Source organism: Adiantum capillus-veneris, chromosome 13, assembly GCF_014529385.1.
Source record: "Adiantum capillus-veneris isolate H3 chromosome 13, ASM1452938v2, whole genome shotgun sequence".
NCBI lineage: Eukaryota > Viridiplantae > Streptophyta > Polypodiopsida > Polypodiales > Pteridaceae > Adiantum > Adiantum capillus-veneris.
The window spans coordinates 35047096-35061347 of record NC_140943.1 but is presented as its reverse complement, the minus strand read 5'-3'; the positions used below and the strand labels follow the sequence as shown (position 1 = coordinate 35061347).

Genomic DNA, 14252 nt, shown 5'->3' with positions numbered 1-14252 from the left:
TTGTCCGTTCTTGATGGCAGTTCCTGTAGCTACAATCTTTTAACAGTTCCTAGTGCACACAATAAAATATCCTAAAAAAGAGATTAATCATTAAAAATAAGAAAATAGTCCAATTAGCAACAGAGAACACCTAGTGTTTTCAGCCATCAGAATCAGCCTGGTGTTTTCATCAAGTGCAGATCAGCCCCAGCGTTTTGCCACTTCCAAATCAGCCTGGCATTTGCAGCTCTCCTAGCGTTTTCTACAGTAAATACATTTTCAGCCCTAGCGTTTTGGGAACAGCAGACCAGCCCTAGAGTTTGCAGTTTCCGGCGATAGTTCAGCATCATTGCATCAGCGTTTTGCATTTTCAGCAGTCAGACTCCGTACCGCAACCCCCAAACCTCGCAGATCTCACCTTCCCGCAGTAGATCCTCGCCGCACGATCAGATCAGCCAGCGTTTTCAGATTCAGACTGCTATTCGCAGATTTCAGCACCTGTGTTTTCAGGCGTCGTCGTCACCATCGTCATCGACATAGAGTCAGAATTCAGCAGATAGCAGATTTGCAGATTTCAGCCCTTAGCGTTTTCAATTTTCAGCCCGTCTCGTCGTCGTCGACATCGTCGGCAAGTCCATTGCATTGTAGAGATTTGTATAATCAATAGTAGACCGCTCTCGCCATAGAGAGTGGGGCCTTCGGAGGAGGGTCTGACAACATTCTGGTGTCATATTCTTCTCTCTCTCTCTCTCTCTCAGTCTCAGCACCATCATTCACAGTGTTTACCACTTTGTTTGTGATCATTTGCACTCTCTCACTAGAGGAACAAAAGACTCTCCCTTCCGTAAGTAAAAGGAACCCTTGAGCACAGTTCGGAGCACTCATATTGAGCAAAGTTCAACATTAACATCCGTCGCACCTTACATTGGTATCAGAGCTTTGGCAGTGTTTTGTATCACTCAAGGAAAGAACCACAAGAATTATTTTTTTTGCTTTTGCGATCGCACGTAACCGAAGTCCACTTGGGCGTGTCGATTCCTAATCGTGTTTTTGAAGAGTGACAAGAAACCCAAGAAAGAAGGGCTTGTCCAGCCTCTCCTTGTTTCTCTTTTCACTCAATGAGAGCGGAACGTGCACTTAGCGGCCGGCCAATCGACGGGAGGTGGGAAAGAGCAACCTTGGTGTAAGCGCAAGGCCGCCCAGGGGTGCACCCGCGGGAAAGAGAAGAGCTCGGGTAAGAGAAGATCCTTCTCTAACATAGATTGCAAGCTAAAGCAGGACCTCAAGAACTCAAGAATTCAAGGACTCAAGAACTCAAGCACCCAAGAACCACAAGAACCCAAGTTCCTCATGAACTTAAGAACCCAAGACTTCAGTGTATGGTCGTCACCCGAAGCGGAATGGATACTTCGCATGGAGGTGATGAGCATGGAAGTGGCGAAGAAGAATTTTCCCCACCAGGAGGCTTTTCCGACCCTCCCACTTCCCCATCTACGCCAAGGATTGCACCAAATCCTATGGAGGCTTTGGTCAACCGACGATGGACATGATGAGACAGCACGAAGCGTGGCACGAAGAAAGAATGGCAACCTTAGAGCGTGAGCGCGAGCAAGCACGCTTGGCGGCCGAAGAAAGAAAAGCCAAATTGGATCGCAAACGCGAAGAAAGACAGTTAGAGCGTGAAGCGTAGAGAGACCAACACATGCAAGAGTTGGTCCTACTATTTTCAAATGTGCAGGCAAAGATTGAAAAGAATCAAGAGAAGGAGACTCTCTCAATCTTGTCTTCTCCAAAGCACGACACACATGATTTGTATGATCAAGATGTGATTATTCAGGAGCATGATGATTTGCATGATAATGATGTGATTGTTCACAAGGATGATGGTTTAGTTGATGCTTTTTCTAGTGAAGCTGACCTCATTGCAGATTCGATCAATCACGAAGAACCGATCTTGGCTCTCGAGTCGAGGTCCCAAGAACCCCCACGGGAAGTAGTATGTGTGCGCATGATTAGTCAGCACGCATTGTTCGAGTGTTTCATTCGTGACGGTTTTCTATATTTTCGTCATCGTCTTTATGTGTTCCCTTTCCATAGACATGCCATATGGTACGATGAACACGATTCACTCATGAATGAGCACGGATGTATGCGGATTACTCATGAAAAGATGAAATGTTTGCACCCAAGGAATTAACATTCCATGTCTCTTCCTTGGCATGACACAGTATTCGAAAGAGCACAAGAAGGATTGAGCATCAAGCATCGGCATTTCCATTGTGATTTGCCACAATTGATAGCTTTAGATCAGAAAGACGAGTTTTGATTACATTGTTTGCGTGAGTTTGATGAACGGTTTGGCACTCCGTCTATATCTTCATCTACATTGCAAGCACAATATTTAAAAAAGACTAGAATTTTTCCAGTCACTTTCCGTGGAATGGGTATGTTCATATTTTTGTGTTGAAAGTGGCTTCAGGAATTTTCATCCTCGGAGATTCTTGAAGAAGGTAGACGCATGACTATAGACAAAGTTGAAGCATTAAAGGAGCCACAGATGACTTTAAGTCGCTTTCGTTGCGGCCCAAAAACGCAAGCGTTGCAGACCTTTATGAAGTTCAAGTATCACATGACCCACGCATGAGCGTGGGCCGGCGAAGAGTCCTTCCCAGGATTCCAAACACTGTTGGCTATCTCCCTCAACGCCATACAGTTCGGTACCAATACCTCACTTTGAAAAGGAGGGAACGTCAAGTGCACATCCAACCCTATGTATACGTGGACAAGCTACTTCATGTCTAGGGTTCAGTCAGGGTTGTTCTCGTCCGTCGGACGGAACGAATCGTACAGTGGCGTCCGGTGGCGTCCCGTCCGGTCATGGCGTCCGATCCGTCCGGTGGTTTTTTAGTCCGTTTGACCGGTTTTTAAGTCCGTTGACTGCGCTTTTCTTTGGAAGGATTTTGGGTTATCTTTTGGCATAGGATCCCTCCCACCTAGCCTAGGATCCCCCCCCCCCCCCCTCACCTCCCACATGCCTTGAGCCTCTCTCTCTCTCTCTCTCTCTCTCTCTCTCTCTCTCTCTCTCTCTCTCTCTCTCTCTCTCTCTCTCTCTCTCTCTCTCACACATTGCTTTGGATTCCATTAGGCTCCTCTCTCTCCCTCTCCCTCTCCCTCTCCCTCTCCCTCTCTCTCATTGCTTTGGTCCTTCACCTTGGATTCCATTAGGCTCCTCTCTCTCTCTCTCTCTCTCTCTCTCTCTCTCTCTCTCTCTCTCTCTCTCTCTCTCTCTCTCTCTCTCTCTCTTCCAATACTCTCTTGAGGCTCCATCACTGGCAATCACACGAACAGAGATTAATAAAATCATCCGCAAGGATCTTATACAATTGGACACTAAGAGGACATGGGTAGACCCTACACAAGAATTGGGCAGGAAGATGGCCAACTACAAAGAAAACTTCCTACAGCTATGTGAAGATGGTTTTGTGATTCGCCTGAGCTACATGGATACCCACCTGTCTCATGGTTTGAGATGTGCTATTGGTCAGATTCGTACATCCTCACACCAACTGGAAATTGAATTTAGCAAATTTAGGGGAATCCCACCTGAGAGCAAAATTTGCAAGTTATGTGGAATGGAGCCGGAGACAGAATTACACTACATATGCCATTGCACCGTATACTATGAGATACGTGGGCGTTTCCATTGCCTATTCAAAGAAGGCTTTGGACCTCTAGATAGAGTCATGCAATACCAAGATCAAAGGTGCTTAGGCCTATACCTACTGGAACTACATCGACGCAGGGATAATCTAATGAGAAGACAAAGAGCACTACAACCTCAGAGGCAGATCACAGATTCAGATCGAGAGAAGCGGGAATGGAAGGAGAAGCAAGAGGCCAGCAGCGAGCACAAAGGAGTACCCACATTCATACCAAGGCACCCTCATGGCCAGGACGATTGAGCTTAGGAAATCGAGATGACCACGACCGAGATGCAAAAGCACACTTCACCGGAGGAGACTACAACAAAGGATTAGAAGCATTCTAGCCAGACATCCAGAATGCTCCTAAGAAGTTTATCTAATACTTTGTATTTAGTTTTTTCGCATTTATTTTCACACTTTCACACTTTTCAGACATTGTAACAGATTCACCACTTTTGTATCAGTTTGGTCTCATAGGTCACTCTGGCCTTTTTGAAGACGTTAATATAACATTTCATTTCATTTAATTTCTCTCTCCCTCCCTCCCTCTCTCTCTCTCTCTCTCTCTCTCTCATCCTCTCATCTAACTCTCTTGTGTTCAAGGGCAAGTGTCTACACTTTAAATCTATATAAGGATGCCCTCTTTCTCTTCTTCTCCATTATGTTCCAACTCAAGGCTCAAGCTCATGAGCCATTCTCAAGCTCTCTCATGAGTCATGAGAGATTGCAATTTGCTAAGCCTCTCAAGCTCTCCATTGCGTAACCTCTCAACTTTCAAGCTCTAAATCTCTCAACTTTCAAGTGTTCTATTATGCCTCCCCCTCTTCATGAAGCTTTTGAAAAGCATTGCCGTTCCTATGAGAGAGTGAGGGACAAACGAAACGTTTGTAGGTGGACTTGCAAGTATTGTCCCAAGATCAGGTTCTCCTCCTCCACTCGACTCATCATCCACTTGACGAAGATGGGAGGTGAAGCCGGTCCATGTCCCAATAAACCCGACGACATTTTGAAAGAGTGCAAGAAGAAGTATCTCCCTTTGAAAACGCGCAAGGTGGGGATGAAGAGAGCCCAAGAGGAGATAATGGCGCCCGACATTGATGTTACCGACTCGGAGGAGGATACAAGCGGCCCTCCTCCCTCTACCTCCATTGCAACCGGTGACGCGACGGCAAGCTCAATGGCTACCAATAAGAAGAAGGCATTGGCAAGTGCTAGTGGCCGTCCTCCAAAGCAAGCAAGGCAAGCCTCTCTCTCGCAATCGGTGGGTTTGAGCTCCGGTCCATTGTCTTTCCTCAAAGAGAGACAAAGGCTTGCGGACATTGAGATTGCATGCACCATCATTGAGTGTAATCTTGCGTTCAACATCCTTCAACTAGAGCGGTGGAGGAGGATGGTGAAAGCTATTGCGGCCCGTCGGTCCATGTGAGGGGTGGACGGGTCCATCCTATGCGGACATGCGCAACAACAAGCTCGACGAAGAGCGGACAAGAATCAACAAATCCCTTGAGCCCGTGCGAGCCGGATGGGCAAAATATGGGTGCTCCATTCTCTCCAATGGGTGGAGTGATCATAAGAAGACGAGCATCATTAACATACTCATGTCATGCCCTCTTGGCACCTACTTCTTGCGGGCGGTTGATGCGGGAGCAAGAGGCAAGAAGGTCATGGGAAAATTCATCTACAAGCACATCAAGGCGGCAATAGAAGAGGTGAGAGTTTAAGTTGTCCCCTCTTCTTGTGCAATGTGTAGTATGTACTTACTACTTTTTGCCCTCTTGATAAGTGTTCTAAATTTTTCTCTCTTTAATGTAGGTCGGGCCCGCAAATGTGGTGCAAGTGATCACCGATAATGCATCCAATTGCACTAGAATGAGCCGACTACTTGAGGTCGAATACAAGAACATTGTACGGACCCCTTGTGCCTCCCATTGCCTCGATCTTCTCATGGAAGACATAGGAGAACTAGAATGGGTGAAGGCCATTCTCACCCAAGCCCTCACTATCGTCAACTTCATCAATGCTAAGGTGAGAATACTTGCAATTTTTCGCACGTACTCCAACAAGGAGTTGAAGAAACCCTCGTGTCACGTGACACATCCAACCCTATGTGCCCGTGGACAAGCTACAGCATGATCAGGGTTCAATCAGTCCAGTCAAGTCTAGATTAGAAGTGATCTGGCACTTTTGTGAGTCTATTCGTAGACCGTGCATGCCCAGTCACATAGTGTAGATGCATATCCTCTGGTTGCACACAGCATGATCATCAGTATTCCCTTCAGAATCCATCAGATTCAATCATGGGAATTTTCCAGTGCATTCAGCCTATTTTCCCTATTTTTGGTATTGTTCACTTATTATTTTTAAGTGACTTTCCAACAAAAGTAGGTAGGGCAATTTTGCTAAGAAAATATATAAGCAAACCCAAGTTAGCACTTTCTGAGCAAAAGAGGCAGCAGGAGCTCCCCGCTCAACAGGCGTCTTCTCAGCAAGAACCCGTAGTACCCCCAAGCTTGGCGATTCCCTCTCCAAGCCCTAGCGTTTTTGGACATCCTCAGCACCTCCCCATCCCTGGCGTTTTACAGCTTTGCAACATTGCAAGCAGTACCAAATCCCTAGCGTTTTCAGTTGTAGTCATCGCCAGAACTTTCTAGCTACCTAGCGTTTTTGCTAGCGTTTTTTAGATCTCCCAACGTTTTCTAATTTTAGCCATTCTGCAACAGAAGAGGCAGCGTTTTCAGCAGTCAAGGACAGCAGCAGATTCAGCCCTGGCCATTGCAGAAGACCCCCATTTCCACCCTCGAAAACGCAGCCAAAACAGTCATTTTCAGCCACCGAAAACAACCCCTAAATTCAGCAGTTAGAAGACCGTAGATTTCAGCCCTAAAGTCGTCGTCGTCATACCCATCGTCATCATCGGCATAGTCCCAAGTTGCATCGGTCCATTGTATCTGCATTGTACCACTTTGTGCAATCATAAGTAGACCACTCTCGTCGACGAGAGTGGGACCTTCGGAGGAGGGTTTTACAACGTCTCTGGTGTCGTATCTCTCTTCTCTCTCTATCTCTCAATCTCATACACTTGCACGCACAATGTCCATTCACTTTGTTTGTGATCATAGCACTTTCCAATAAGAACGGAAGGCTCTCCCTTCCATAAGAACTAAAAGGAACCTTGAGCACAGTTCGGAGCACTCATCTTGAGCAAAGCGCAAACAATCATTCCGCTGCACCTAACATTGGTATCAGAGCTTTGGCAGTGTTCTGTATCACTCAAGGAAAGAACCACAAGAATTTTTTTTGCTTGTTGAGGTCGCACGAACCCAAGTTCGCTTGGGCGTGTTGATTCCTAATCGCGTTTTGTTGAAGAGTGACAGGAATCCCAAGAAAGAAGGGGTTGTCCAGCCTCCCCTTGTGTCTCTTTTCACTCATTGAGAGCGGATCGTGCACTTAGCGGTCGGCCAATCGACATGAGGTGGGAAAAAGCAACCTTGGTGTGAACGCAAGGCCGCCAAGGGGTGCACCTGCAGAAAAGAGTACAACTCGGGTAAAGAGAAGATCCTTCTCAAACGCGATTTGCAAGCAAAAGAAAACCTCAAGAACCTCAAGATCCTCAAGAACCCAAGAACCCAAGACCCTCAAGAACCCAAGTTCCTCGTGAACTTAAGAACCAAAGATCATAGTGCATGGTCATCACCCGAAGCGGAATGGATACTTTGTATACAGGTGATGAGCATGAGAGAAGCGGCGAAGATTTTTCCCCACCAGGAGATTTTTTCGACCCTCCCCCTTCGCCATCTACGCCACGAGTTGTACTAACTCCTATGGAGATGATGGTCAAGTCGATGTTGGACATGATGGCACAACAACAAGAAACGAATCGAGTTGCGTTGGCACAGCTCGCAAGCAAAGCAGAACAACAAGAAGCTAAGGACCGTGAGCAAGCAGCTAAGGACCGTGAGAGCGACGAAAGAAACACAAGACTTGCCGCTCAACAGGAAGACAATCGCCTTGCTTTAGAACGCAAGCGCAACGAACGCAAAGAAAGAAAACAACAAAGAAAGGCGGAAGAGACAGCACGAAGCGCATTCCTTGAGGCCGAGCGTGCAGCTCAAAGAGTGGCCTTGGAGATCGAGCATGAAGCTCAAAGAGAGCTACGCACTCAAGAATTGGTTCGACAAGTGCTAGCCTCGAAGACTGAACCACCCAAAGATCGTGGGAGTTTCTCAAGTGACGCAAGCCACGATGCAAATTCCAACCATCCAGTCACAGAGAAGTTGACTTTCAATAAGTATGATGGTAAGATGGATGCTACGGTTATTCATTCTTGGTTGCATCAATTTAATGCTTATTTTGCGACAACTAAGAAGACAGGAAATAGCAAGGTTTTGATGGCAGCTTTGTACCTTGCCGGTGATGCCATCAATTGGTACCACGCATAGCAAGAGGCACAGCTAGCCGCGCACCTAGAGGAAGCCGACGGATTCACGTCCCTTTCCTTCAATTGGGTTGATTTCCAAGACAAGCTCAAGGCGCGGTTTATGCCACCTCAGTACCTCACACGATTGAAGGACGATTGGCGCGCTCTCAAGCAAAATGGTATGCCGGTTATTGTCTTTTTCTAATCGTGTTTTGCAACTAGGTACCCAAATACGCAAGTCGGATGATGAACGCAAAGAGGCATTCCTTTTCGGGTTAGTCGACTATATCAAGTTTGATGTAGAAGTCTTCGATCCAATCGATCTCAAGTAAACCCTCACAAAAAATAACAGTATAGACAAAACGATTGAAGGACGATTGGCGCGCTCTCAAGCAAAGATGGTATGCCGTTATTGTCTTTTCTAATCGTGTTTTGCAACTAGGTACCCAAATACGCAAGTCGGATGATGAACGAATAGAGGCATTCCTTTTCCTGGTTAGTCGACTATATCAAGTTTGATGTAGAAGTCTTCGATCCAATCGATCTCAACAAGGCGTTAGCGATTGCTCTCGCCAGGAGATGAAGCACAAACAAGGGAAAGCCTAAGAGAACAAGACTTCCACAAGTACCACCTCCCTCGCAGAGACTTCTCAGAACCCCCCTCAGAACGGTAAGAATGGTGACTCTTCTAACCAATCTTTCAAAAGTCCATCAGTCAAAAAGAATTCTTCCAATGAATCTAAGGGTAAGGCTAACTCAATTGCTAAACCTAAGCTTTTATCTCCTATGAAAGGTAGCACAAGGAATTGTAGGAGGATACATCACGTCGAAGAGCAAAGCACTTATTTTAAGGAAGGTCGTTGTTTTCATTGTCACATTAAGGGTCACATAATAACATGTCCTAAGCTTGAATCGAATGAATCTCTAAAGAATCCCACAGAACCCCCACTTCCTCTGTCAATGCAATGAATGATAACACACGAGTGTGCCCACATTTCTACCTACCCACCCTCTCCATTGATTGATTCCCTCATTAATCTAATGGTCGTACGTCGAACAATCGACGATTTAAAAAGGCGTTTTTTGGTCATATTGTTTGATATACCCAGGTAGTATGCATGAATGTGATCATCAGTCCCTCTCTCTGTTGAGAGAGAGCCCCCCGCCTCGAAGTTAGTCCGAGATCTCCTATCGAGGTCTCTGGCATTGTTTTTCCTCCTGGTATGGACGCTCCTCCTCCTCACAGAGGAGTGTCTTGATGTGTTTTTTGGAATTCAACAAGCTGCCTTCACTAGACGATTTGTTGTTTCTCCTCTCTCAGGATGTGATATGATTTTGGGCATTCGATGGTTTCGTGATACTAACGCTCTCATTATTTTGCGGCTAACACTTTTACCTCTCAATGCCAACAGTGATTCTCCTATTGTCATTCATGGAGAGGACATTGTTCATTCTCCATCTCTCATTGCTAATATGCAGGACAAGATTGAAAGGATTTAGGAGAAGGAGACTCTCTCAGTCTCTTTTTCTCCACAGCATAACACACAGAATTTGCATGATTATGAGAAGCATCATGATTTGAATGATAATGATTTGCATGATGGTTTGGATGACAAAGATAAGCATGATGATTTGCATGATCAAGATGTGATTTCTCACAAGCATGATGAGTTGCATGAAGAAGATGAGATTGTTCACAAGGATGATGTGTTAGTGGATACTTTTTCTAGCGAAGCTAACCTCGTTGTAGATTCGATCAATCACGAAGAACAAATCTTGGCATTCGATTCAAGATCCCAAGAACCCCCACAAGACGATTCGATCATTCAAGAAGAACCGATCTTGGCTCTCGAGCCTAGGTCCAAAGAACCCTCACAGGAAGTATTATGTGTTCGCATGATTGATAAGCACGCATTGTTCGAATGTTTCATTCGTGATCGTTTACTATATTTTAGTCAGCATCGTTATGTGATCCCTTTTCCTAGGCATGACATATTGTATGTTGAGCACGTTTCTCTCATGGATGAGCATGAATGTATGCGGATTTTTCATGAAAAGCTGAAAAGTATGTATGTCAGGAAGTCACATTCCATGTCTCTTCCTTGGCATGACACAGTTGTAGACAGAGCACATGACAGTATGAGCACCAAGCATGGGCATTTCCGTTGTGAATTGCCACAGTTGATCGATTTCGATCAAACAGAAAAGATTCGATCTCATTGTTTGCATGTGTTTGATGAACGGATTGTCACTCCGTCTCTATGTTCATCTACATTGCATACACAGTCTTTAGAGAAGACAAGATTTTTTTCCTTCACTTTACATGGAATGGGTATGTTCATGGTTTTGTGTTGGAAATGATTTCAGGAATTTTCAGCCATGGAGATTCTTGAAGAAGAAAGAAGCATGCCTCTCGACGAAGTTGAAGCATTGAAGGAGCCACAAAAGACTGTCGCTTTCGGCGCGGCCCAAAGAAGCAAGCGTTGCAGACCTTTATGAAGTTCAAGTACTGCACGGCCCACATATCAAAGTGGGCCGGTGAAGAGTCCCTTCCAAGATTCCGGATGCTATTGGCGATCTCCCTCGACGCCATACAGACTACCTCACTTTGAAAAGGAGGGGATGTCACGTGACACATCCAGCCCTATGTGTCCGTGGACAAGCTACAGCATGATCAGGGTTCAGTTCAGTCAAGTCGAGTCTAGATTAGAGGTGATCTGGCACTTTTGTGAGTCTATTCGTAGACCGTGCATGCCAGTCACTTAGCATAGAAGCATATCCTCTGGTTGCACACAGCATGATCATCAGTATTCCCATCAGAATCCATTAGAATCAATTAGGGAAATTTTCCAATGCATTTAGCCTATTTTCCCTATTTTTGGTATTTTTCACTTAATATTTTTAAGTGACTTCCCAACAAAAGTAGGTAGAGCAATTTTGCTAAGTTAATATATAAGCAAACCCAAGTTAGCACTTTCTGGCAGAAAAGGCAGCAGGAGCACATGCTCAACAGGCACCTTCTCAGCAAGAACCCCTCAAGCACCTTCCCGCACCAACACCTAGCCCTAGCGTTTTGGTTTCCTCTCAGCCTTGGCATTTTTGCATAGCCTCAGCACCTCCACAAGCCTGGCGTTTACAGTTTCTCATCACCAGCCCGGCAGACAAGCCAACGTTTTCACTAACGATAGCAGATCAGTTCAGCGTTTTCTATTTTCAGCCATGATCGTCAGCAAGTTCCCAGATCTGCCAACGTTTTTGGTTTTCAACCCTTGATTCACTAGAGGAGCAGCGTTTTCAGTAAGCATTAGAAGCAGCAAATTCAGCCCTAAATGATTGCAGAAGATCCCCATTTTCAGCCCATAAAAACGCAGCCAAAACAGTCATTTTCAGCCACCCAAACAGTCCCGAAATTCAGCAGATAGAAGACCACAGATTTCAGCCCTAAAGTCGTCGTCGTCATCACCGTCATCGTCCTCGGCATAGTCCCAAGTTGCATCAGTCTATTGCATCGTCATTGTACCACTTTGTGCAATCATAAATAGACCACTCTCACCGACGAGAGTGGGGCCTTCGGAGGAGGGTTTTACAACGTCTCTTGTATCGTATCTCTCTTCTCTCTCTATCTCTCAATCTCATACACTTGCACGCATAGTGTCCATTCACTTTGTTTGTGATCATAGCACTTTTCCCTAAGAACAGAAGGCTCTCCCTTCCATAAAAACTAAAAGGAACCTTGAGCACAGTTCGGAGCACTCATCTTGAGCAAAGCGCAAACAATCATTCCGCACCACCTAACATTTATTTTCCTTATTTGTCGAAGTCTTGGGTAGGGTAATTTACTGGGCTTGCTATATAAGCAATCCCTTGCCTCCATTGTATACACATTCAGTTATTCATTGCCAAGGTTGATTGGTTCAGGAGACTCTCTCTCTCTCTCTCTCTCTCTCTCTCTCTCTCTCTCTCTCTCTCTCTCTCTCTCCTTGGTCTCTACGCTTCCGCATCGTCGACTTTGACATGGTATCAGAGCCCTTGGTGGAGCTCCATTCTTGAAGGCCTTGGACGTGAAGGAGCAACTTTGAGAAGAAGACAAGAACCGTTGTCGCCTGTGTTGCTGCTTAAAGCAGCGGCGTTGGAATCTCCTTGTCCCTGCTTGCGTTTTGAAATGCTGATCTCAGCGCTAGGAGGCTTCCAAACAATGTCCTTCAGACCAAATCCAGTAACATTTTCATGAGCATAAAGATGTCAGTTTGGTCTGTCTTCTGGTAATACCAGTTCCTAGGCAAGCATTCATTCTCTCACTTAGTCAATGCAGCGAAATCAAGCAAGTGTCAGGTCCATCAAGATAGCATCAATAAAACAGCATGGCTGATTTGCAGCATTATGTAATCTATCGGGCGATTCTGTTGTTTGGTTCTGCATGATCGTTTAATTATGTGAAACAAGATCGAGAAGAAATGGATTAGCTTGTAAGCTCCTGTGCTTGTCATGGAGCTTTCTACTTGACCAAAAGGCTAGTTATTTGCAGAATTTTTTGCTGCAACGCGGGCAGCTCGTGTAAAATTACAGAATAGGGAGGCAGAACAAAGCAGAGAGACAATGTAGGGTCACCTGTACTTGAATGGCGAGCCCGAGAGGGTGCAAGCAGAGAGAGGAGGCCCATGCCAGCCACAGATCAAGGCGCTGAAGATGGGTCATTTGGGCGGGGACGCAGATCCAGTTGAGATCTGGGGTTATTGAAGGGAACCTTAATTTGGAGTTCGCACTGCAAGTTGTTAGAAGTACTTAGAGCCGAGTCGCACCCAAGGTGAGCAGGGGCAGTGAGGATAAAGATGAACTTTGGTCGCACCCACAGGGGAAAGAGCTAGAGATGACAGCTGACTAGAGGAATGCGCTGAAAAGTGAATCAGCCTTGATGTTTCATTGGCCTGAGGCTTCCGCCAAGTGCTCTGCTTGCTTTTCTTCCTGAATTATAGCCTAATACCTTCATTTTTGTGTGGATTAGTGGAACGATTGCGAGGCTACGAGATTCCAGGGACTTTACTATCAATGGCATTCATAGCTACTCCTTCCCACTGCTCTCCCCGGGTGCGACCCAGCTCTTAGGAAAAGGAAAGTACAGGTTGTCATTGGAGGGGCCATCCCTCAACATAAAGAACACCATTAATCTCTTAAGGATAGCAAGAAGTGCTTAGAAATACTTCAACTTGCATGCAAAGGATTTTAAACATGCTCGTTTTAGGAACTATTACAACGACTAAGACTATTATCCCTAGCACAACTCAACTCTAATGACCCCAATCGCTACAACTCAAGAAGAAATCAAAACATCAATTTCCAAAAGATAAATCTATATCCTCAGGAGGATGGATATTTCTACTCTTCCCATTTTTGCTTAACATCTTCCTTCTCTATCAAGTTCTTTTTTCCAACTCACAAAGTGTGAGTATTGAAAGTGTGAGTGGTAATATATTCAATCCTCAAAAAAAGCACATGGGAGCCCTGCTCACATCCAAGTAAAGGCATCAACAAGATCACACTCAAAAAGTGTGGGTGGTAATATATTCAATCCTCAAAAGAAGTACATGGGAGCCCTGCTCACAACAAGCCAAGGCACAAAGTGTGAGTGGTATTATATTCAATCCTCAAAAAAGTACATGGGATCCCTTCTCACAGCCGAGTGAAGGCATCAACAAGACCACACTTCACCATAACCAAAATTCATGTGTACATGCTACAAGGGAGCCACAGTGAGGCAAATACCCTAGCAAAATTGGGAGCCACCCACCCAAAGAAACATAAAAACATAAACAACCATTAAAGCCGCAGAAGTGACCTACATGTGGCTATCACCATGTTGAGGGAGCTTCCACCTCTCTCCCATATGTCCACATGCCGTAAGAAACCCACAATCGATCAAGGGAGGACAGAAAATCGTCCATCGATCGACCAACCAAAACAACATCCAATGCCCCAAGCAAGGCCGCGGTATAAGAATAGACATTGCTCATCTACGTGGGTATAAAAATAACCCTTGCTCATAAAGAGCTCTCCACTCATAATAAATCAATTTCTTAACCCATAAATCAATTATCCTTGCTGATTGTCGGCCATACAACAAATATACGTTAGTATTGCTACTTCTCTGTTAATAA

General features: G+C 45.3%; 1 protein-coding gene across 2 annotated transcripts in view; it reads right to left on the bottom strand.

Annotated features, from left to right (window-relative positions):
- The window catches only part of LOC147443800 (Nucleotide-diphospho-sugar transferases superfamily protein), a 64037-nt gene extending 51216 nt beyond the window's left edge, over positions 1-12821 (bottom strand). The window contains exon 1 of one of the 2 annotated variants that reach the window (XM_086526598.1): positions 12709-12821. In XM_086526598.1, the coding sequence (XP_086382724.1) occupies positions 12709-12795 (87 nt within the window). In that variant the 5' untranslated portion in view covers positions 12796-12821. The remainder of the gene's footprint in view (positions 1-12708) is intronic. The other variant, XM_086526599.1, reaches the window with a different exon arrangement.
- Between the last annotated feature and the right edge of the window lie 1431 nt (positions 12822-14252).